The 21,863-nt window shown below is 55.1% G+C and overlaps 2 protein-coding genes across 2 annotated transcripts; both read right to left on the bottom strand.

The window, feature by feature from the left end:
- Positions 1–2,648: 2,648 nt before the first annotated feature.
- On the bottom strand, positions 2,649–4,174 carry OXT (oxytocin/neurophysin I prepropeptide). Its single transcript, XM_001518772.4, has 3 exons — positions 3,841–4,174; positions 3,510–3,714; positions 2,649–2,768 (listed from the first exon to the last, which is right to left on the bottom strand). Exons 1-3 carry the CDS (start codon positions 3,979–3,981, stop codon positions 2,719–2,721), a joined length of 396 nt encoding a protein of 131 aa, XP_001518822.2. The 5' UTR covers positions 3,982–4,174; the 3' UTR covers positions 2,649–2,718.
- A 3,875-nt stretch (positions 4,175–8,049) lies between these two features.
- MRPS26 (mitochondrial ribosomal protein S26) lies at positions 8,050–12,234 on the bottom strand. The gene is made up of 4 exons (XM_029062088.2): positions 11,985–12,234; positions 9,801–9,947; positions 9,184–9,307; positions 8,050–8,400 (listed from the first exon to the last, which is right to left on the bottom strand). The coding sequence occupies exons 1-4, from the start codon at positions 12,194–12,196 to the stop codon at positions 8,269–8,271; spliced, it is 615 nt and encodes a 204-aa protein (XP_028917921.1). The 5' UTR covers positions 12,197–12,234; the 3' UTR covers positions 8,050–8,268.
- Between the last annotated feature and the right edge of the window lie 9,629 nt (positions 12,235–21,863).

Here is a 21,863-nt window from a genome sequence, read left to right as displayed (position 1 = left end):
GTCAGAAGGACCTGGGTTCTCATCCTGGCTCCGCCACTTGCCTGCAGCGTGACTCTGGGCAAGTCACTTCACTTCTCTGGGCCTCAGTTGCCTCATCTGTGAAGGGGGATTGAAACTGTGAGCCCGACTCATATGTCCAACCTGATTTGCTGGTTTCCACCCCAGTGCTTAGTGCGGTGCCTGGCGCAGAGTAAGCCCTTAACAAATACCACAACAATTATGTCAGGACGGTGGCTGGGACCCTGGCAAGGGGCCAGGTTGCTTAATGGCTAGAGCCGGGGCCTGGGAGTCAGAAGGACCTGGGCTCTAATCCCTGCTCTGCTGCTTGTTTGCTGTGTGACCTTGGGCTAGTCCCTTCACTTCTCTGGACTTCAGTTACCTCATCTGTGAAAGGGGGATGAAGATTGCGAGCTCCATGTGGCACAGGGACTGTGTCCAACTTGATTCGCTTGCATCTCTACCCCAATGCTTATTATCACAGGCCGAAGGCAGAAGCCAGCACTAGTGCCGACATTAGATCTTGGGCCTGGAAGATCCTTCCAAAAGTTTCAAGAGCAGTATTAAGGTTTATCCTACTCGCCATTTCTAAAAACTCCCCTCAAGCATCCGCACCAAATTCCCCTGACCCCCAAGACTTTTTTTTTCCTTATGGCATTTGTTAGCATTTACTGTGTATCAGGCACTGTGCTAAGCGCTAAGGAAGATACAAACTAATCAGGTTGCAAACAGCCTATGGCCCACTTGGGAGCTCACAGCCTTAATCCCCATTTCACAGATGAGGGAACTGAGGCACAAGATGTGAAGTGACTTGGTCAAGATCACACAGCAGATAAGCGGAGCCAGAATTAGAACCCAGGCCCTGTTGACTCCCAGACCTGTGGTCTAGCTACTAAGGCCATGCTGCTTCTGACAGCCTTATCTGCCTTCCCTCTGCTCTCACAGACCTCTTGGTACTGTCAAATCATTGGATTTATGTTAGGGTTAAGGAAAGCCATTATTTCCTTCGAAGCGTTCATAAAATGAAATGGGGCACTCACCTCGAAGGTGAGATGTCCGTTTTAAGATGACCCGTGGGTCAAAAACCATATTTTCATAGAGTATTTTTGTATATATCCATTTATACACCCCACTAGTCTGTCGATCATACTGAGCGCTTTCTGTGTGAAGAGCACTGTAATAAGCAATTCGGAGAGTACAATATAATATAGCAGACACATTCCCTGCCCATAATTCAGCACTTCTTCCTCCTCTCTTTACATGACTTTGCATTGATTTCCCCCATTAAAATTCTAAACTGCTTGTGGTCAGGAATCATTTTTTTTTCCTTTAGCATCCTCTTCCAAGCACCTAGTACAGTGCTCTCTGTGTCCAGGAGGCTCTCAATAAATATAGTATTATGAGTGGATGGATGGATCGATTGAATGATTGACTGATTGATTGATTTCCAGATTCAGGAGGCACTCAATAAATATAATACTTGGGATGGATGGACTGATGAATTCCAGACTGGGGATGAGGAGACCAGAAGGTGGAGGGGGCGGATGGCCTTCTGGCCCCAGGGCCCCTGTCTGAAGCCTGGGGTGTCTTGGGTGTGGGTACATCTTGGGGAGAGGGGAAGGGGGAGTGGGGGGTAGGGGGGAGATTCCAAGAGAGGCCCAAATCACTCTTCAATCCCTCTCAAGGAGCAGATTCGTTCATTCAATTCATTCCATCGTATTTATTCAGCGCTTACTGTGTGCAGAGCACTGTATCCAGTGCTTGGGAGAATACCCGCAGACCCCCTCAGGGGGCAGGGGTTTGGGGATTAGGGGGTGGGAAAGGAAACCATGATTGGTCATATTAATAACCAATTATTATGGCATATGTGGCATTTGTTAAGTGCTTACTTGGTGCCAAGCACTGCTGTTAAGTACTGGGATAGACCCAAGGTTATCAGGTTGCACACAGTCCCTGACGCACATGGATTTATTGTCACGGTCTTCATTCCCATTTTACAGGTGAGGGAACGGAGGCCCAGAAAAGTGAAGTGACTCCCCCAAGGTCACACAGCAGACACATTGCAGGGCCAGTATGAGAACCTAGGTCCTTCTGACTCCCAGGCCTGTGCTTCATTTGCTTATCTCTCATCATCTCTCACACTCTTGTAACTATTGTGTATCCATCAATATTGTTATATTGTGCCCTTTGGCTACTAGTGTGTAATAATAATCATGGTACTTGTTAAGCACCTACTATGTGTCAGGCACTGTTCTAAGTGCTGAGGTAGATACAAGTTAATCCGATTGGAGTCAGATCCTTTCCCCCTTGAGGCTCACACTCATCCCCATTTTCCAGATGAGGGAACTGAGGGCCGGAGAAGTGAAGTGACTCACCCAAGGTCACCTAGCAGACATGTGGCAGAGCCAGGATCGGAACCCAGGTCCTTCTGACTGCCAGGCCAGGGCTGTCTCCACTGAGCCATGCTACTTCCCAATGTCCCCAGCCGACTGCTAGCCGATCGCGACAGGGTAGGGTCCATATCCCATCTTCCTCCGTCCCTGCCCAAGGGCCCTGGGGTTGGGGGTGTGTGTGTGTGTGTGCATGTGTGCGTGTGTGTGTGTGCCAGTCTGCTTCCCCTGACTCGGACGCACATAGGACAGACAAGTGACTGCATCACATAAAATCTCCTTTATTTCTCTTCCAATTTAGTCCCCCGCCCCCCGGCCGCCGATGTCCAGCCTAGGGAAACTCCGGCTCATGCTCGCAGACAGGGTCCACGCTGCATCCGTCTGAGGGGGTGGTCAGGAAGGGGCATCAGGCCAGACGTTCTCCAGGACCCCTGGCCCATCATCCCCTCGCCCCCTGGGCCGTGGGGCCCCAGGGACTCCTTTCCTTGTCCCACTGTCACGTTCCCCCATCCATCCGCCTCCTCCGTCCCCCTACCCCGTCCATCTGTTCAGTTTGGCCCCACATCCATCCTCCCTTCCCTATCTAACCTCTGTCCATTCCCCAGTCCATCCGGCTGGTCCTAATACTAATAATGATAACGACGGTATTAGTTAAGCGCTTGCTATGTGCCAAGCACTCTTCTAAGCACTGGGGTAGATGCAAGGCATTCAGGTTGTCCCACGTGGGGCTCACAGTCTTAATCCCCATTTTACAGATGAGGGAACTGAGCCACAGAGAAGTGATGTGACTTGCCCAAAGTCACACAGTGGACAAGTGGCAGAATAGGGGTTAGAACCCAGGACCTCTAACTCCTGGTCCCATGCGGGTTGCCACTAAACCACTCTGCTCCCTTCCCTTTAGGCCCCCTGTCCATCTCCTCCTCATCCAGCACTGAGAACAGTGCTTGGTACCAGTAAGTGCTTAGTAAATACCATTATTATCATTATTATTATCCCACTCTACCCCTGCATCTCGGACTCAGGACCGGTCGGCGCCCATTCCCACCCTCTAACAGCCCCCCACTCCCTCACCCCCATCCCCTCACCCCCTTTGCCCCCATCCCCAACCCCGTCTGCCCTCACCACTGCTGCAGCAGATGGCCGGTGCGGCGCAGGTGCCCCCGTCGCGGCCGCAGGGCCTGTGTCCGGCCTGGCACGGAGAGGGCAGGTAGTTCTCCTCCTGGCAGCGCAGGGCCTCGGCCGTGCCCACATAGCAGCCCAGCTCCTCGCCGCAGCAAATGTTGGGCCCGAAGCAGCGCCCTTTACCCCCAGGGCCACAGGGCAGGCACTGGTGCAGCAGGGCAGCAGGGGCACAGAGAGGGAGGGCCGTCAGTCCCCGAGCGCCTCGCCTCCCCGGACCCAGGCGTCCCGACCCCGTCCCTTTCCCTCCCACCCCCCGTCCCCCACCTCTCACCTTCCTGCTGTCCCGATCTGGAAGGGCCCGTTTGCCCCCTAAGGGGCAATTCTGGATGTAGCAGGCCGACGCCAGGGCGAGCAGGCCGAGCAGGGAGAAGAGCACACGGGGGCAAGCCATGGCTCCGGCTGGGCTGGTCATGCCCAGGGCCAGGACTACCCATCCTTTATAGTCCCTGGCCCCAGACCCGCCCCATCTCCTAAGGAGCCAGATGGTCGGAAGCTCACGGCCACACTGACCTCGGGGGTCACGGCCGTGAGGATGGGGCAAGGGGTCTCGTTTGCTCCAGACCCCGGGGCCGAGGAGGAGGAGGGAGGCGCCCCCCCACCTCGGCCCCCCTTCACTCTGTGGCCCGAGGTCACAACTCTCCAGCGGGCGGGGGGCGGGGGACCCTTTCCGGGAAACAAGGGGGTCAGCGGGATCAGCACGGCTCCACGCTCCAGCCTCCCCACTGCCCTAGCCAAGGGCCCCGACCCCATCAGGGTGAGAACCACGCAGGCCTCGGGGCTGACCCCTCCTCTGCCCACCTCGGGACGCCACGCTGTCCCCGCAGACCTCCCCTCCCCTCGGATCTGGGACTCCAGGACTCCTTGGTCCAGACCCTCGTCGCCCACTCCTAAATGCAGGCCCAACTGGCGAGGGAAGCGGCATGATGATAATGAAGATGGTATTTGTTAAACGCTTCTGTGTCCCAAGCACTGTTCTAAGCACTAGGGTAGATACGAGATAATCAGGTTGTCTCATGTGGGGCTCAGTCTTAATCCCCATTTTACAGAGGAGCAACTGAGGCACAGAGAAGTGAAGTGGCTCACCCAAGGTCACACAGCAGACAAGTAGCAGAGCCAGGATTAGAACCCAAATCCTCTGTCTCCCAAGCCCGGGCTTTTTTTTCACTCAGCCACGCTGCCTCTCCACAGTGTGTGGGTAGAGCGTGGACCTCGGGCAAGTTGCTTCACTTAATAATAATAATAGTGTCGGTATTAGTTAAGCGCTTACTATGTGCAGAGCACTGTTCTAAGCGCTGGGGTGATATAGGGTGATCGGGTTGTCCCACATGAGGCTCACAGTCTTAATCCCCATTTTACAGATGAGGTCACTGAGGCACAGAGAAGTTAAGTGACTTGCCCACAGTCACAGTCAGGGGGGCTCTTTCCCCTGAGCCAGGCTGCTCACTTCTCTGGCCCTCCTTACTTGGTGTGGAAAATGGGGATTAAGACCGTGAGCCCCATGTGGGACAGGGAGGGGGTCCAAACGCATTAACTTGTGTCTACCCCAGTGCTTATAACATTGCTTGGCACATAGTGAGAGCTTAACAAGATCCATAGTAGTAATAATTATTATTATTAGGCAGGGCAGGGCAGCCTGACCAGACCTACCCTGCAGGGAGCTGGACACTGAAGAGGCCTGGACTTCTGGGGCTTTGGACGGAATTACCCCTTGCCTTCGTGCTGGTTAAGTCAAACCCCTGGGGCCCCTAATAACTGTGGCATTTGTCCCTGTCCCACCCAAGATCTCCCACCACCACCCCACAGCCCTGAGCCACCCCCATAGTGCTCTGCACACAGTAAGCGCTCAGCAAATATAAAGACTGACACCCATCACTGCAGGGTGCTGTCGTCGAGCAAAGTTACCCTCGCTTGCCAGCACTCTGCCCTCTCCCCTTCCACTCAGCATCGCTACCTCGGCCCCCTCAACGGCCCCCACACGTGGTATTCCCCCCACTAGGCCACGAGAAGCAGTGTGTCCTGGTGGACTGAGCAGTCTTAGGAGTCAGAAGGACTTTAGAGAAGCAGCGTGGCTCAGTGGAAAGAGCACGGGCTTTGGAGTCAGAGATCATGGGTTCGAATCCCCGCTTGGCCACTTGTCAGCTGTGTGACTTTGGGCAAGTCACTTAACTTCTCGGTGCCTCAGTTACCTCATCTGTAAAATGAGGATGAAGACTGTGAGCCCCACGTGGGACAACCTGATTCCCCTGTGTCTACCCCAGCGCTTAGAACAGTGCTCGGCACATAGTAAGCGCTTAACAAATACCAACATTATTATTATTATTATTAATCGCAGCTTCACCACGGGTCTGCTTTGTGAATTCGGGCAAGTCGCTTCACTTCTCATTATCAGGCAGGTCCCTGGACCACGGTAGTGGCTGTTGGGAAAGGAAAGGTCAGAAATGAGATGCCAGGGGAAAACCAACAGAATCTCATGAGAAAGTAAATAGGAGGGGCAGCATGGCCTAGTGGAAAGAGCTCAGGTTTGGGAGCCAGAGAATCTCGGTTCTAATCCTGGTCCTGCCTTCTCTGCTTGTGACCTTGGCCACATCACTTCACCGCGTCTCAATTCTCTCACCTGTAGAATGGGGATTAAGACTGTGAGCCCTATGTAGGATAAGGACCGTGTCTACTAATGACCTTCTATCAACTCCAATGCTTGGTATATTAATGTCTGTCTTCCCCACTAGACTGTTATCTCCTTGTAGGCGCTGAGTTTGTCAGTATATTGTTATGCTGTCCTCTCCCAAGCACTTAGTACAGTGCTCTGCAAACAATAAATATAACTAATTATGGTGCCTGGCACATAACTGGCAGCGTGGCTCAGTGGAAAGAGCCTAGGCTTCGGAGTCAGAGGTCATGGGTTCGACTCCCAGCTCTGCCACTTGTCAGCTGTGTGACTGTGGGCAAGTCACTTAACTTCTCTGTGCCTCACTTACCTCATCTGTAAAATGGGGATTAACTGTGAGCCTCATGTGGGACAACCTGATTACCCTGTGTCTCCCCCAGCGCTTAGAACAGTGCTCTGCACATAGTAAGCATTTAATAAATACCAACATTATTATAACTGCTTAACAAATACCATTTCTCCTTGAGCGAGGAGTCAAGGCGAATACCAACTGCAGGCTTTGGGCATAGAGGACAGCAGTCAACTCTTTTAGGTATAGGAGTGGAATTTGCAGGGCCTTCAGCGTTTGAAGGGCCAGAGGGATGTTCATGCGGAGATATCCGGGAGGCAGGAGGAAATCTGAGATGGCAGAGGTGGGAGGTCAGGATTGGTGAGACCGATTTGGGAGTCAACTATGCAGGAATGGTAGCTGAGGCCGTGCTGATGGCTGAAATTCCCCAGAGAGGAGGGAGTGTAAAAGGAAGAGAAGAAGAACTAGAAGTGAGAACCCTGGAGAGATAACCACAGATAGGGGTTGGTACATGTAAGAGGAGAGAGATGAGAAGCAGCATCGCCTACTGGATAGCGCCCATGCCGGGGAGTCAGAAGAACGTGGGTTCTAATCCCAGTTCCGCCCCCTCATCTGCTGGGTGACCATGGGCAAGTCGCTTCACTTCTCTGGCCCTCAGTCCCATCATCTGTAAAACAGGGATGAAGACGGTGAGCCCCCCCATGGGACAGAAAGTGTATCCAACCCGATTCGCTTGTATCTACCCCGGTACTTAGAAGAGTGCCTGGCACATTCTTCTCAGATGCCGTTGAGTTGCTTCCGATTCATCGCGACTCTACGGATCTTTTTCCATAGCATTTTCTTGGTAAAGAATACAGAAGTGGTTTACCCTTGCCGCCTTCTGCTCAGTAAAAACATTAAGTCTCTTGCCGTTTAATAATGATGGTGTTTGTTAAGCGTTCACTAGGTGCCAAGCACTGTTCTAAGCGCTGGGGTAGATACGAGGTCATCAGGTTGTCCCATGTGGGGCTCACAGTCCATTTTACAGATGAGGTAACCGAGGCCCAGAGAAGTGAAGCGACTTGCCCGAAGTCACACAGCTGACAAAGTGGTAGAGTCAGCATTAGAATCCGTGACCTCTGACTCCCAAGCCCGGGCTCTTTCCATCAAGCCACGCTGCTTCTCGTTGTCACTGATCATCATTTTGATGGCTCGATCACCCGCCTTTGACCCTCTCCCATGCTGCTGCTGCCCGGCACGGGTGAATCGTATTTGTCTGACGCTTCAGCCTAGACCTTTCCATTATGGGTGACCCTGACGAGTGAGAATCTCATAATGACACAGCTCTAAGATTCATTAGCGTATGCAAACTCTCCTGCCACTTTAAGGCGTTGCTTTGCAGTTGGCACATAGTAGGTAATTAATACCATAAATAATAAGAATAAAAAAGACGGGAAAGGGACTGCCTCTATCCCGAGTAGGTTGTATCTACCCCAGTGCTTAGCAGAGTCTTCCCCACTACCCCTTCAAAAAGGAGACACTTTCCGTGGGGTAGAAAACATATCTTTCCCTTTTATTTCAGAGGTTCGCCCTCTGGGTGCCGGAGGGGTGGGGAGCGGGGTCGGGTAATGAGCTCCCGCACCCTGAGCTACCCCGTCAAGTTCCCTGACCCCGTGCCCGTCTCAGCGCCTGGACGGAAATCCCGGCCTGCTCTCTGCTCCCAGTGGTCCCGCGGGGACACGCGCGTGCGGGCCCGCCCGCGGCCTCTACGGGAGCGGGGTGCGCTTCACCACCCGGCCATCCTTGGCCACGGCAAAGTGGTAGCTGCGTGGGTTGTCTAGGGCCTCTTCGATCCTCTGCTCCAAGTTTTCGGGGCTGATGAAGTGTTTTGCTTCTTCCTGTGTGCGGGGAGGAGGGTCGAGATCAGCGGTCACTCAATCGTTCACGCGATCGCGTTTACTGAGCGCTTACTGCGTGCGAAGCACTGTAAGTGAGCATCTGGGAGAAGACGATACAACAACGGACGGACGCGTTCCCTGCCCATGATGAGCAGTAAGTCAAACCCCTTGGAAAGGTGACCTTCCCCTTCAGCTGTTTGCCTGGGGGCCCCCGACCCCCAGGTCTTTAAGGATGAAGCAGCATGGCCTAGAGGGCAGAGCGCGAGTCTGGGAGCCAGTAGGATCTGGGGTCTAATCCTGCCCCTGCCCCTTCAGTCACCCAGTCGGTCACGAAGCAGCATGGCCTAACGGATAGAGCGTGGTCCTGGGAGTCAGAGTCAGATGAGGTAACTGAGGCACAGAGAAGTTAAGTGACTTGCCCAAAGTCACACAGCTGACAAGTGGCAGAATCAAGATTAGAGAACCCACGACCTCTCACTCCCAAGCCCTTGCTTTAAAAAAAAAAAAGGCAAGTAGATGACCTCGAGCCACTCTGGATCCCCTGGGACCACCCTCCAGCTGGCCGGGTCCTTCTGGATCTGCCCCTCCCCTGGCTCCTTGGGTGTGGGGGGGAGAGGGCGATGGAGGAAGCTGAGCTAATCCCCGCCCCCTGTGTGGATCAGGGACTTCCCAGACCCACCCCCCAACCCAGCTAGCCTCTCTGCTGCCCCCCCGGGAAGGGGCAGAGATGCCTTCACACCTCTGCCTCCTCTGCCCCCCGTGCTCCCCTCCACCCTATCATACCTGTAGCTGGAGGACCTCTTTCATCCTCTCCTGGAGAAACTCCTCTGTAGCCCGGGCCTTCTGGGTGGCTTCCTGGTCCTGCCGGACCCTCAGCTCCTCCTGCTCCTTTCTCAGCCGCTGCTCCCTGCCGGCACAGTTTGGGGGGGGTGAGACTGAGGGGTGAGCCGTAGGCGAGGGGCACTACAGGGGGGCCGGTGGGGTGGCCGTCGATTCAGACCGACTCCGCCAGCCACTTGCGCGTTTATCTGTTTTATGGTTTATGCGTCCAACCCTATCACCTTGTCTCTACCCTAGCCCTCAGTACAGCGCCTGGCACGTAGTAAGCGCTTAACAAAAACTACTATTACTACTAAGTGCTGGGCAGATACAGGCTAATCAGATTGGACACAGTCCCTGTCCCATGTGGGGATCACCGCCTTCATCCCCATATTACAGAGGAGGGAACTGAGGCCCCGAGAAGCGAAGTGACTTATCCAAGGTCGCAGAGGAGACAAGTCGGGGAGCCCAGCGTATGTGCCGCTTGGACGACCCAATCTGTGTTGGCAGACCCTAGAGAGCAGGGGGCCTCGCCCCGTGTCCTCCCTGCTGAAGACCGCGGCCCCCCTCCCCAGGCTCACCGTAGTTCCTGCAGCCGCTGGTTCTCCGCCTGATTCCAGGCCATGAGCTGCTGATGCTCCTCGGCTTCCTGCTTCGCTCTCAGGGAGGCCATTGCTCCCTGCTTCTCCTCGTACACCTTCCGCCGCACTTCCTCTATGAATTCAAACCTGTGCGAGGTGGGGGGGGGGGGGGGGGGCGGGCACGTGGGAGTCAGGATTGTGCATTCTCCTAGCCCCCAGTCCAGAAGTAAGGGCACATGGACCCCCTTTCCCATCATCTGCCCTTCAGTGGCAGGGACCACACTTCCTCCTTGCCCACCCAGGAGAGAGAAAGTACGTGTGCGCAAGCGTGTGTCTGGCTTGTCTTCCCCCGATCAGTCGGCCACCCCCACCGCCTCCACCAACTTTCCCAAACCTTTCACTCCCTCCCCGAGCCCCCAGCCACCCCGGCTCCACCACTTGTCTGTTGTATGACCTTGGGCAAGTCACTTCCCTTCTCTGTGCCTCAGCCGCCTCATTTGTAAAATGGGGATTGAGACCGTGAGCCCCAAGCTGGACGGGGACTGTGTCCCACTCAATTTGCTTGTACCCACCCCAGCGTTTAGTACAGTGCTTGGCACATAGGAAGCGCTTAACAAATACCACAATTATTATTATTAGCAAGTACCACCATTCTTATTATTGTTGCAGAGAAGCAGCATGGCTCAGTGGCAGGAGCCCGGTCTTGGGTGTCAGAGGGTGAGGGCTCTAATCTCGGCTCTTCCACTTGTCTGCTGTGTGTCCTGGGGCAAGTTGCTTCACTTTGCCGAGCCTCAGTTCCCTCATCTCTAAAACGGGGATGAGGCCTGCGAGCCCCACCTTGTACCTACCCCAGTGGTTCGAGCAGTGCCCGACATGTCGTAAACGCTTAAGAAACGTCAGGATAACGATAATAATGATGATAATGTTGGTATTTGTTAAGCGCTTATGTGCAGAGCACTGTTCTAAGTGCTGGGGTAGATACAGGGTAATGAGGTTGTCCCACGTGAGGCTCGCAGTTCATCCCCATTTTACAGATGAGGTCACTGAAGCACAGAGAAGTGAAGTGACTTGCCCACAGTCACACAGCCAACAAGTGGAAGAGCCCAGATTCGAGCCCATGACAATGGCATTTGGTAAGCAGTTAACCAGGGGCCAGGCACTCTACTAGGCGCTGGGGTGGATAGGGAAGCAGCGTGGCTTGGTGGCTTGGGAGCCTGAGGTCGTGGGTTCTAATTCCGCCACTGGTGTAGCGTGTGACTTTGGGCAAGTCACTTCCCTTCTCCGTGCCCTCCGTCAGCTCATCTGTCAAACGGGGATGAAGACTGTAGACGATTAGACTGTGAGCCTGTCACTGGGCGGGGACGGTCTCTATCTGTTTCCGATTTGTCCATTCCAAGCGCTTAGTTCAGTGCTCTGCACATAGTAAGCGCTCAATAATAAGAATGTTGGCATGTTTTAAGCGCTTATGTGCAAAGCACTGATCTGAGCGCTGGGGGAGATAGAGGGTCATGAGGTGGTCCCACGTGAGGCTCACAGTTCACCTCCATTTTACAGATGAGGTCACTGAGGCCCAGAGAAATGAAGTGACTCGCCCACAGTCACACGGCTGACAAGTGGGACGCAGCGTGGCTCAGTGGAAAGAGCCTGGGATTCGGAGTCAGAGGTCATGAGTTCGACTCCCAGCTCTGCCGAGTGGGCTCAGCTGTGTGACTGTGGGCAAGTCACTTCACTTCTCTGTGCCTCAGTTCCCTCATCTGTCAAATGGGGATTAACTGTGAGCCTCACGTGGGACAACCTGATGACCCTGTCTCTCCCCCAGCGCTTAGAACAGTGCTCTGCACACAGTAAGCTTGTAACAAATACCAACATTAAGTGGCAGAGCCGGGATCCGAACCCATGACCTCCGACTCCCAAGCCCGGGCTCTTTCCCCCGAGCCACGCTGCTTCTCTTCCTATCAGTAAAGACTATCGAAGACCGGGAGCCCACGCGGGAGGGCCTCGGACCCCTCCGCCTCCCCCCCCGCCCCCCCCCCCGCCCCTCGGAACAGCGCTTGGCACAAGGTAAGGGCTGGGCCCAGTCCCCGTTTTCCCGAGGAGGGCACTGCCGGTCCGAGAAGGGAAGGAGGGGCCCCAGGTCCCCCACGGGACGCGGGCGGAGCGGGGGCGTGCGGGCCCCGGCCGGACCTGAGCGCCCGGAGCGCCAGTCGGTGCAGGCGGTAGCGCTCGGCGACCACCGGCAGCTCGGTCGCGTCGACGCCGGGCGGCGGCCGCAGCAGGCCGGCCTTGGACTTGGCGGGCGGGTCGTGGCGGCTCTTGCGGCCCCGGGCGGGCACCCGCGGCGGCCCGGACGGCGGGGGGCGGCCCGGACGGCCGGCGCGGCCCAGCGCCCGCAGCATGGCGGCCCAGGACCGGCCCGCACGCCCGGCCCCCACTCCGCCTGCCACGCCGCCTGCCACGCCTCTCGCCGCCGGGGCCGCCCGCGGGGCAGGCCGGGAAATGGAGTCCGCCGTCCTCCCCCCCCCCCCCCATCTCCCCGCTTCTCCCCCTTAGGCCCCGGCCCTTCTTCCCGGGGCGGTTCACTCGAATTTGCCAATTGCTTGCGCGGTGCAGACCGCTGGACGAAGAGCTTGGGAAGTAATCAGAATAATGGCGTCGGTTAAGCCCTTACTATGTGCAAAGCACTGTTCTAATAATAGTAATGATAATGTGGGTGTTTGTTAAGCGCTTCCGACGTGAAAGCCCTGTTCTAATAATAATGTTGCCATTGGTTCAGCGCTTACTCTGTGCAAAGCACTGGTCTCATAATAATGATAATGTGGGTGTTGGTTAAGCGCTTACTCTGTGCAAAGCACTGGTCTCATAATAATGATAATGTGGGTGTTGGTTAAGCGCTTACTCTGTGCAAAGCACTGGTCTCATAATAATGATAATGTGGGTATTGGTTAAGCGCTTACTCTGTGCAAAGCACTGTTCTAATAATAATCATTCCTTCATTCAATAGTATTTATTGAGCGCTTACTATGTGCAGAGCACTGTACTAAGCATTTGGAATGTACAAATGGCTAACAGGTAGAGACAGTCTCTGCCCTTTGACAGGCGTACAGTCTAATCGGGGGAGACGGACAGACAAAAACAATAGCAATAAATAGAATCAAGGATAAATACAATTTTTTATTATATATTTATATATAATAAATAGAATAGAATAATAATGATAATAGTGGTATTTGTTAAGCGCTTACTCTGTGCAAAGCACTGTTCTAATAGTAATAATAATAATGTTGGTATTTGTTAAGCGCTTACTCTGTGCAAAGCACTGTTCTAATAATAATGATAATGGTATTTGTTAAGCACTTTCTATGTGCAAAGCACTGTTCTAATAATAATAATGTTGGTATTTGTTAAGTGCTTCCTATGTGCAGAGCACTCTTCTAAGCGCTGGAGGAGATTCAGGGTCATCAGGTTGTCCCACCTGAGGCTCACAGTTAATCCCCATTTTACAGATGAGGTAGCTGAGGCACAGAGATGTGAAGTGACTTGCCCACAGTCACACAGCTGACAAGTGGCAGAGCCGGCATTCGAACCCATGACCTCTGACTCCCAAGCCCAGCCTCTGCGCTGGAGAGGATACAGGGTGATCAGGTTGTCCCACATGGGGCACCCAGTCTTAATCCCCATTTTACAGATGAGGTAACTGAGGCACAGAGAAGTTAAGTGACTTGCCCAAAGTCACACAGCTGGCAAGCGGCCGAGTGGGGAATTGAATCCAGGACCTCTGACTCCCAAGCCCATGCTCTTTCCACTGAGACATGCTGCTTCTCTACAGTAAAGCAACTAAAAGGTAAAAAAATAATAAAATTATGAAAAGCAGCACGGTGTAGTGGAGAGAGCAGAGTCCTGGGAGTCAGAAGGTGATGGGTTCTGATCCTAACTCACCCACTTGTCTGCTGTGTGGCCTCGGGCAAGTCAATTCACTTCTCCGTGCCTCAGTTCCCTCACCTGAAAAATGAGGATGGAGACTGTGAGCCCCACATGGGACAGGGAATGGTGTTCAGCCCCATTTGCTCAAATCCTCCCCAGCGCTTCCTACACTGCCTGGCACATAGCCCCTAAGAAACACCATCACTATGATCACTTCACTTCTCTGGACCTCAATTCCCTCTTCTGTGAACTGTGGATTAATAATAATAGTAATAATGTTGGTATTTGTTAAGCGCTTACTATGTGCCATGCACTGTTCTAAGCGCTGGGGTAGATACAAGGTAATCAGGTTGTCCCAAATGGGGCTCACAGTCTCCATCCCCAATTTACAGGTGAGGTAACTGAAGCACAGAGAAGTGAAGTGACTTGCCCAAGATCACACAGCAGACAAGTGACAAGGGTGTGAGCCCCAAGGGGGCAGGGACTGTGTCCAACCTGCTTAAATTGTATCGATCCCAGCACTTAGAAGAGTGTGTGGCACAGAGTCAGAGCTTTGAAAATACCCTAATTAGGATTGGGGCCCTGAAATGCCCTCCCTCCTCACATCTGCCAAACTAACTCTCTTCAAAGCCCTGCTGAGAGCACACTTCCTCCAGGAAGCCTTCCCAGGCTGAGCCCTCCCTTTCCCTCTGCCCCTCATCTCCTCCCCATTCCTCCTACTCCCTCCCTTTCCTCTTCCCCCTTCCCCTCCCCACAGCACTTGTGCATATTTGTATAAATCATTTATTATTCTGTTTTATTACTGTCGTGTATATATCTATGATTCTATTTATCTTGAGGATATTAATGCCTGACTTATTCTTTTGTTCTGCTGTCTGTCTCCCCCGTTTAGACCGGGAGCCCGTCGTTGGGCAGGGATCGGCTCTATCTGCTGCCGAATTGTCCATTCCAAGCGCTCAGTACACTGCTCTGCACACGTGGCTCAGTGGAAAGAGCCCGGGCTTGGGAGTCAGAGGTCATGGCTTCGAATCCAGCCTCATGTGGGACCATCTGACTACCCTGTATCTCCCCCAGCGCTTAGAACAGTGCTCTGCACAGAGTAAGTGCTTAACAAATAGCAACATTACACACAGTAAGTGCTCAGTAAATATGAATGAGTGATTATCTGGGCTCTGCCACTTGTCAGCAGTGTGACTGTGGGCAAGTCACTTCTTTGCGCCTCAGTGCCCGCATCTGTAAAATGGGGATGAACTGTGAGCCTCACGTGGGACCACCTGATGCCGCTGTATCTCCCCTAGCGCTTAGAACAGTGCTCTGCACATAGTAAGCGCTTTACAAATACCAACATGATTATTATGATTCCCTGCTTGGCCTCTGTGGTCTCCCCTCAGGACGAGCTCGGGGCGCGGCCCCGCGCGTCAGCACGAGCTCGGGGCGCGGCCCCGCGCGTCAGCACGAGCTCGGCGCGCGGCCCCGCGCGTCAGCACGAGCTCGGGGCGCGGCCCCGCCCCGCTCTCCACCAATCAGCGCTCGCCGCGTCCTCTGGCCCCGCCCCCTTCCCCGCGGCGCCTCGTGCCCAACGCTCGCGCTCCCTCCGAGGAGAAGCGACGAGGCGCGGCCTCCTCCGTCGGGCGCCATCTTGTTCGTGCCCCCCACGCACCCCCCCACCCCCCGAGGTCAATGACGCCATGCCCCTGGGCCACTATCTGGAGCGGCTTCTCCGGGCCCTCAGGGGTTGGGCTGCAGGTGATGATGAGAATTGTGATAGTTGAGGTATTTGTTAGGCGCCCACTGTGTGTCGAGCACTGTCCCAAACGCTGGGGTGGAGAGAAGCTGATGGTGGGGGGAGGGGGACGGACACACAGCCCCTGGCCTAATGGGGCTCACAGACTTCATCCCCATGAGGTAACCGAGGCCCAGAGAAGTGAAATGACGTGACCGGAGTCACCCGGCAGATGATAATGTGGGTATTTGTAAGCGCTTAGTATGTTCTAAGCGCTGCGGTAGATACAGGGGAATGAGGTGCTCCCACGTGAGGCTCACTGTCTTCATCCCCATTTTACAGGTGAGGTCACTGAGGCACAGAGAAGTGAAGTGACTCATAATAACGTTGGTATTTGTTACGCGCTTACTATGTGCAGAGCACTGTTCTAAGCGCTGGGGGAGATACAGGGTCATCAGGTTTTCCCACGTGAGGCTCACGGTCTTCATCCCCACATTACAGGCGAGGTCACTGAGTCACAGAGAAGTGAAGTGACTAATAATAACAATTATTTGTTAAGCACTTACTATGGGCAGAGCACTGTTCTAAGCACTGGGGTAGATGCAGGGTAATCAGATTGTCCCAGGTGAGGCTCACAGTCTTCATCCCCATTTTACAGATGATTCATTCATTCATTCATTCATTCAATAGTATTTATTGAGCGCTTACTATGTGCAGAGCACTGTACTAAGCGCTTGGGATGAACAAGTCGGCAACAGATAGAGACAGTCCCTGCCGTTTGACGGGCTTACAGTCTAATCGGGGGAGACGGACAGACAAGAACAATGGCACTAAACAGCGTCAAGGGGAAGAACATCTCGTAAAAACAATGGCAACTAAATAGAATCAAGGCGATGTACAATTCATTAGCAAAATAAATAGGGTAACGAAAATAGAACTGAGGCCCAGAGAAGTGAAGTGACTGGCCCACAGTCACACAGCTGACAAGTGGCAGAGCCGGAATTTGAACCCATGACCTCTGACTCCCAAGCCCGGGCTCTTTGCACTGAGCCGGCGGAGGGGGGATTAGAAACCCTGCCCCCGAGACCCCCTCACCCCCCGGACAATGCAGCCACAGCCAAAGGCGGGGGGTCAGGGACCGGGCTTGCCACGCGGTGACCCAGTGTCCGACGGGGTCGTCTTCTCCTGCCACAGCGTTGTCCCACGACGAGAGAACTGAGCCGGAGCCAGAAAACCCGTCCCCGGAGCACCGAGGAGAAGAATGGAGGAGGACTCCAGTCTTGCAGGTTTTTATGCGTTGATTTAAGTCGCGGTCGTCGTCAGAGGAGCTGGGGATGCGGTGGGAACTGGGCAAGAGTGAGATGGGGGCTCAGCCCTGAGGCTCGCCCATCTGGTGCCGCCGCCTCAGCCTAGTTTCACAACTCGCGCCTCATGTTTTCTTCCTCCTCCTCCCAGCCCAAGGCATTTCAGCGACGTAACTACCGTGAGAGCGGCCCGTGTTGGCACCCAGGGGGACGGGGGGCAGGTCTGCGGCCCAGCCGGCCTCCTGGCGAGGCCGGACAGACCCCTGGGAGAAAATGTCGATGCCGGCGCTCTTCCAGCCGCGCTCGATTCCAACCCCGGATTCTGGTTGTCGCGTCTGGGTGGACAGGAACATGCCTCGTCGGCTCCCTCGGCAGACCTAGGCGTGAGGATGTGAAGGTTCAGTGTCCTGAAGATGGATCCCATTTTGGCGCCTTGGGCTTTAAGTGAAAAGAAATCGCAGACTTTTGGATCGGGACTCATTCGTTCAATCATTCGTTTGGTCGTTTTTATTGAGTGCTTACTGTGTGCAGAGCACCATGCCAAGCGCTTGGGAGAATACAGTAGAAGACTGAATGGACACATGCCCTGCCCAGAGCGGGCTTACAGTCTCGAGGGAGGACTGCAGCGGGGTAGCGGACCGGGATCGCGTAGGGGTTAGAGAAAGAGGCTGAAGGACGGCCAGAGGCAGCAGTGGGTTCCCAGGGCTGGCCAGGAGGGCCCGGGGTGGTTGGGGCTGGGAAGAGTCGGGGGGCCGGCGGGGCGGCGGTTTTCACCAACGTATATCGAGCAGCTTCCGGATCATTTCTCCCTCTGTTGGGTCTGGGCCAGGATGGTGGCCGGGGGCGGAAAAAGGAAACAGATGCCCTCCAGCTTGCCACCTTCCCTTTCCCCTAGCCAACCTTCCCCTGACCGGATGGGGGTTTCCTCAATCGCTGTTTGAGATGTATTTATTGAATGCTTCCTGGGGTGCAGACCACTGTACTAATCGCTTGGGAGAGGTCGACGCAACAGTAAACGGACGCCATTCCCTGGCAACAGTGAGCTTGCCATCGAAAGGGGGAGATAGATGTTAATATAAATCAATTCGTGACAGATATTGACATAAGTGCTGTAGGGCTGGGAGGAGAAGTTGAATAAAGGGAGCTGGTCAGGGTGACGCAGAAGGAAGTGGGAGAAGAGGAAAGGGGGGCCTTCGTCGGGGAAGGCCTCTTGGAGGAGATGGGCCTTCAGTAAGGCTTTGAAACCGGGGAGCATCATCGTCTGTCGCGTTTGAGGAGGGAGGGTGTTCCAGGCCAGAGGGATGACGGGGGCGAGGCGTTGGCACCGAGCCAGACGAGATCGAGGCACAGTGAGAAGGTTGGCATTCGAGGAGCGAAGTGTGTGAACTCTGAGAACCCTCCCTGCAGCCCTGTTTGAGAACCAGAATGCAGAGCCCAAGCTGTAAGGGCAGGGCAGGGCAAGGCAAGGCAAGGTAGACCAGGCCCTCAGAGAAGCGGCTGGCTCCGTTAATCTGCCCCTATAAGGACTGTCTCCTCACCTGTGCTCTGGGTTGTTGAAGAAGAGTCGTGCCGTAGCCCTGAAGGAGAGGAGCGTTTAGGGGCGCTTAGTACCGTGCTCTGCACACGGTAAGCACTCAGTAAATACGACTGACTGACTGACTGACTGACGAAGGGGGACAGATTTATTGATTCTCCTCCCGGCCAGGCCCCTGGCCCAAGCTGGGACTGCCCTGCTCCCCTGAGAGCCCCGGCGGCTCCTCGGAGGCTGGGTTTGAGGGTGGGAAGCACCGTGGCCTAGTGGACGGAGTCCAGGCCTGGGAGTAAGAAGACTTGGGATCTAATCCCGGCTCTGCTGCTTGTCCGCTGTATGTCCTTGGGCGAGTCACTTCTCTGGACCTCAGTTTCCTCATCTGCAAAATGGGGAGTAAATCCTACTCATTCCTGTGCTTAGTCTATTGCTCTGCACAGAGTAAGAGTTCAATAAACAAACAGAGAAGCAGGATAGTGTAGTGGATAGAGCACGGGCCCAGGAATCAGAAGGACCTGGGTTCTAATCCCGGCTCCGCCACTTGTCTGCTCTGTGACCTTGGGTAAGTCACTTCACTTCTCTCTGCCCCAATTCCCTCATCTGTAAAATGGGGATTTGATTGGGTCCAACCTGATTAAATGTATCTTCCCCAGCGTTTAGGACGATGCATGGCACACAGTAGCAAATGCCATTAAAAAAAAACACACGATTGATATAGCTTTCCAGTGCTTAGTACAGTGCCTGGCACGTAATAAGTACCACCGTTATCACTGTTCTTCTATCCCGCATGCCTCCCTGCCGGCCCCCGGGCCCACCCCAGCCTCTCATGCCATGGACAGCAATAAGCAGGCCCGAACCCGGGACCATCCCCTCTCGAGACCGGCAGGAGCCGAGCCAGTAGTAGCCAACCGGGGCGGGGATGTGGGGTCCCCGAGGACTTACCAAGAGGGTCTTCCCTAGGGCCATTCTCTGGCTTCCTGAGTACCAGCCGTGAGACCAGTGCTGGGGCCAGGAGAGCTTGGTGCCCAGGGCCAGCAGCCCCAGGAGCGTGAGCAGAAGGGGCCGGAGGCCACTCATATCAGCTGTAGTTGTTGGGGGCAGCCCGGAGGAGGTTCGCCTATGGACCTGCTTTGAGCAGGGCAGGAGATCGGACATCCGGGGCATGGAGGGTGGCGCGACTAAGGAGAGAGAGAGAACGGCCCCGCCAACCTGGCGGCCCACCCTGCCCATCTTCAGAATAGCCCGGGGTCGGGGGGAAGCATCGCTCACCACCCATAGGTTTCGTGGTCTTGTCTTCCCAGAGCAGACCTGGGGTGGGAGGGCGGTGAGGGGCACCTGGTGGGCTTGGAAGCCCTGCCCCCCCACCCCAAGGCAAACAGGTGTTTGAGTCTCTTGGGGAGAAGCACTTCCTGATGGGAAACTCCGCTGAGCTGGTGGCTTCCTATGATTGGGGAGCAGATGTCCCGCCCTTTGGAGCTGGCCTGCTGCATCTGCCAGGACAGGTCCCCCAGAGGGAGGCCCAAGTGCAAGGGGCCCCAGCTGCCTCCCACAGCCTGACCCTGGGGTCAGCGGAACCCCCCTCCCCGCCCCAAGCAGGGGCCTCTTTCCCACTCCCCCCAGGGCCCCGATAGCCTAGGTCCCCATCTCTGATCTTCTTCTTTAGGGGGCCGGTGGGCCGGACAGGCTGATCTGGCCCCGTTCGAGCCCCCTGACCGGCAGATCTTCCTGCCCCACAGGAAGTGTTCCCAGGAGTCTTTCCAAGCATTGGCGGCAGACAGCGGGCAGATTTTGAGGGACGGTCGGGGAGGTGGGACTCACCTAGGCTCGGCTCGACTCCGCTGCTCCCAGAACAGCGGCCGGCCGTGGCGTCTGGGGCCCTGCGATATTTATCCCTGTGGCTGCCCCTTGGGACGGGGCCCAGATGGCCTCCATCAGCCTCAGCAAACATTGCTATACCACCACCTGCTGCCGGGGAGAGGGCTGACGAGGCAGCGACGCAGAGGGGACCCCCTCCGCCCCTCACACCAGCCACCAGCTGGCCGCCGACAGACCGCAGGCCTCTACGCAGACCCCATCAGAACTGGGGGGTGGGGGTGGTTCTGGGGAGACGGTCCTTGGCAGGGAGGGGCTGACGGCCTCCCGGCCCAACTCGGCCGACCCAGTCAGTCAGTCAGTCGGTCATATTTATCGAGCACTTAACTGTGTACCGAACACTGTAACAATTATAATAATTGGGGCATTTGTTAAGCACTTACTTGGTGCCAAGCACTGTGCTAAGTGCTGGAGTAGATAGAAGCAAAAAGGATTGGACACAGTCCCTATCCCTCAGGGGGTTCACAGGATTAATCCCCATTTTACAGATGAGGAAACTGAGGTCCAGAGAAGCAAAGTGACTCACCCAAGGTCACCCAGCAGAGAAGGGGCGGAGCCGGGGCTAGAACCCAAGTCCTTCCGGCTCCCAGGCCTGGGCTTTCTCTACTAGGCCATGCCACTTCTTCCCAGTGCCCGGTACTGAAGTGACAGCACGCTGATTATTCAAGGGGTGCCAAGGCCTGAACCCCCTCCCACCAAGCACTTGGGAGAGTACAGTGTAACAGTACAACAGGCACATCCCCTGCCCACAACGAGCTTACAGGCCAGAGCGGAAACAGACATTAATATAAATGTTAAAGATATGGATATAAGTGCTGGGGGGGCGCTGAGATGGGGGATGAAGAAAGGGAGCAAGTCAGGGCGACACAGAAGGGAGTGGGAGAAGAGGAAAGGGGGCTTAGGGAACATCTCTTGGAGAAGATGTGCCTTCATTAAGTCAGTCAGTGGTATTTACTGAGCACTTACTGTGGGCAGAGCACTGTTCTAAGCGCTTGGGAGAGTTCAATATAGCAGGCACAATCCATGCTTTGAAGGTGTGGAGAGTTATCGCATGTAATTGTCCAGAACTGGGGAACTGAGGAAAGGCGCTGGGACTGTGAGGAGCAGGGTCTCTCTCTGGCCGTGGGCCTGGGGCGGGGGCTGCCTCGGAGCGTCATCTTGACTGTGCTCGAGAGTCGTCTTTGTCGTCATCGTCATGGTCAGCCCCGGCCTCTCCCTCTCCCTCAGCAGCCCGGCAGCCTCCATTCACTTCCCCCCACTTAAAAATAAATAAAATAAATGTTGGTATTTGTTAAGCGCTTACTATGTGCCGAGCACTGTTCTAAGCGCTGGGGTAGACACAGGGAAATCAGGTTGTCCCACGTGGGGCTCACAGTCTTAATCCCCATTTTACAGATGAGGTAACTAAGGCACCGAGAAGTTAAGTGACTTGCCCAAAGTCCCACAGCTGACAAGTGGCCGAGCCAGGATTCGAACCCATGACCTCTGACCCCGAAGCCCATGCTCTTTCCACTGAGCCACGCTGCTTCTCTATTCCTCCCTCCCTCCTTCCCTCCCTCCCGTACCAGGGCTGAGGCCATGAACCCAATCAGAACAGGGCCAGCTGGGTCAAGAGGCCAAGTTGACGGCTGGCGTCGGTGGCGTCGGGCCGCAAACGTGTGCCTGACAGCTAATTTCCTTCCCGAGGACATGGCAACAGGAGGGCCGGGATCCAA

The sequence above is a fragment of the Ornithorhynchus anatinus genome, chromosome 4, assembly GCF_004115215.2.
Source record: "Ornithorhynchus anatinus isolate Pmale09 chromosome 4, mOrnAna1.pri.v4, whole genome shotgun sequence".
NCBI classification, from domain to species: Eukaryota; Metazoa; Chordata; class Mammalia; order Monotremata; family Ornithorhynchidae; genus Ornithorhynchus; species Ornithorhynchus anatinus.
The sequence above is the reverse complement of the archived record's forward strand: the minus strand, read 5'-3'. Positions and strand labels throughout refer to the sequence as shown.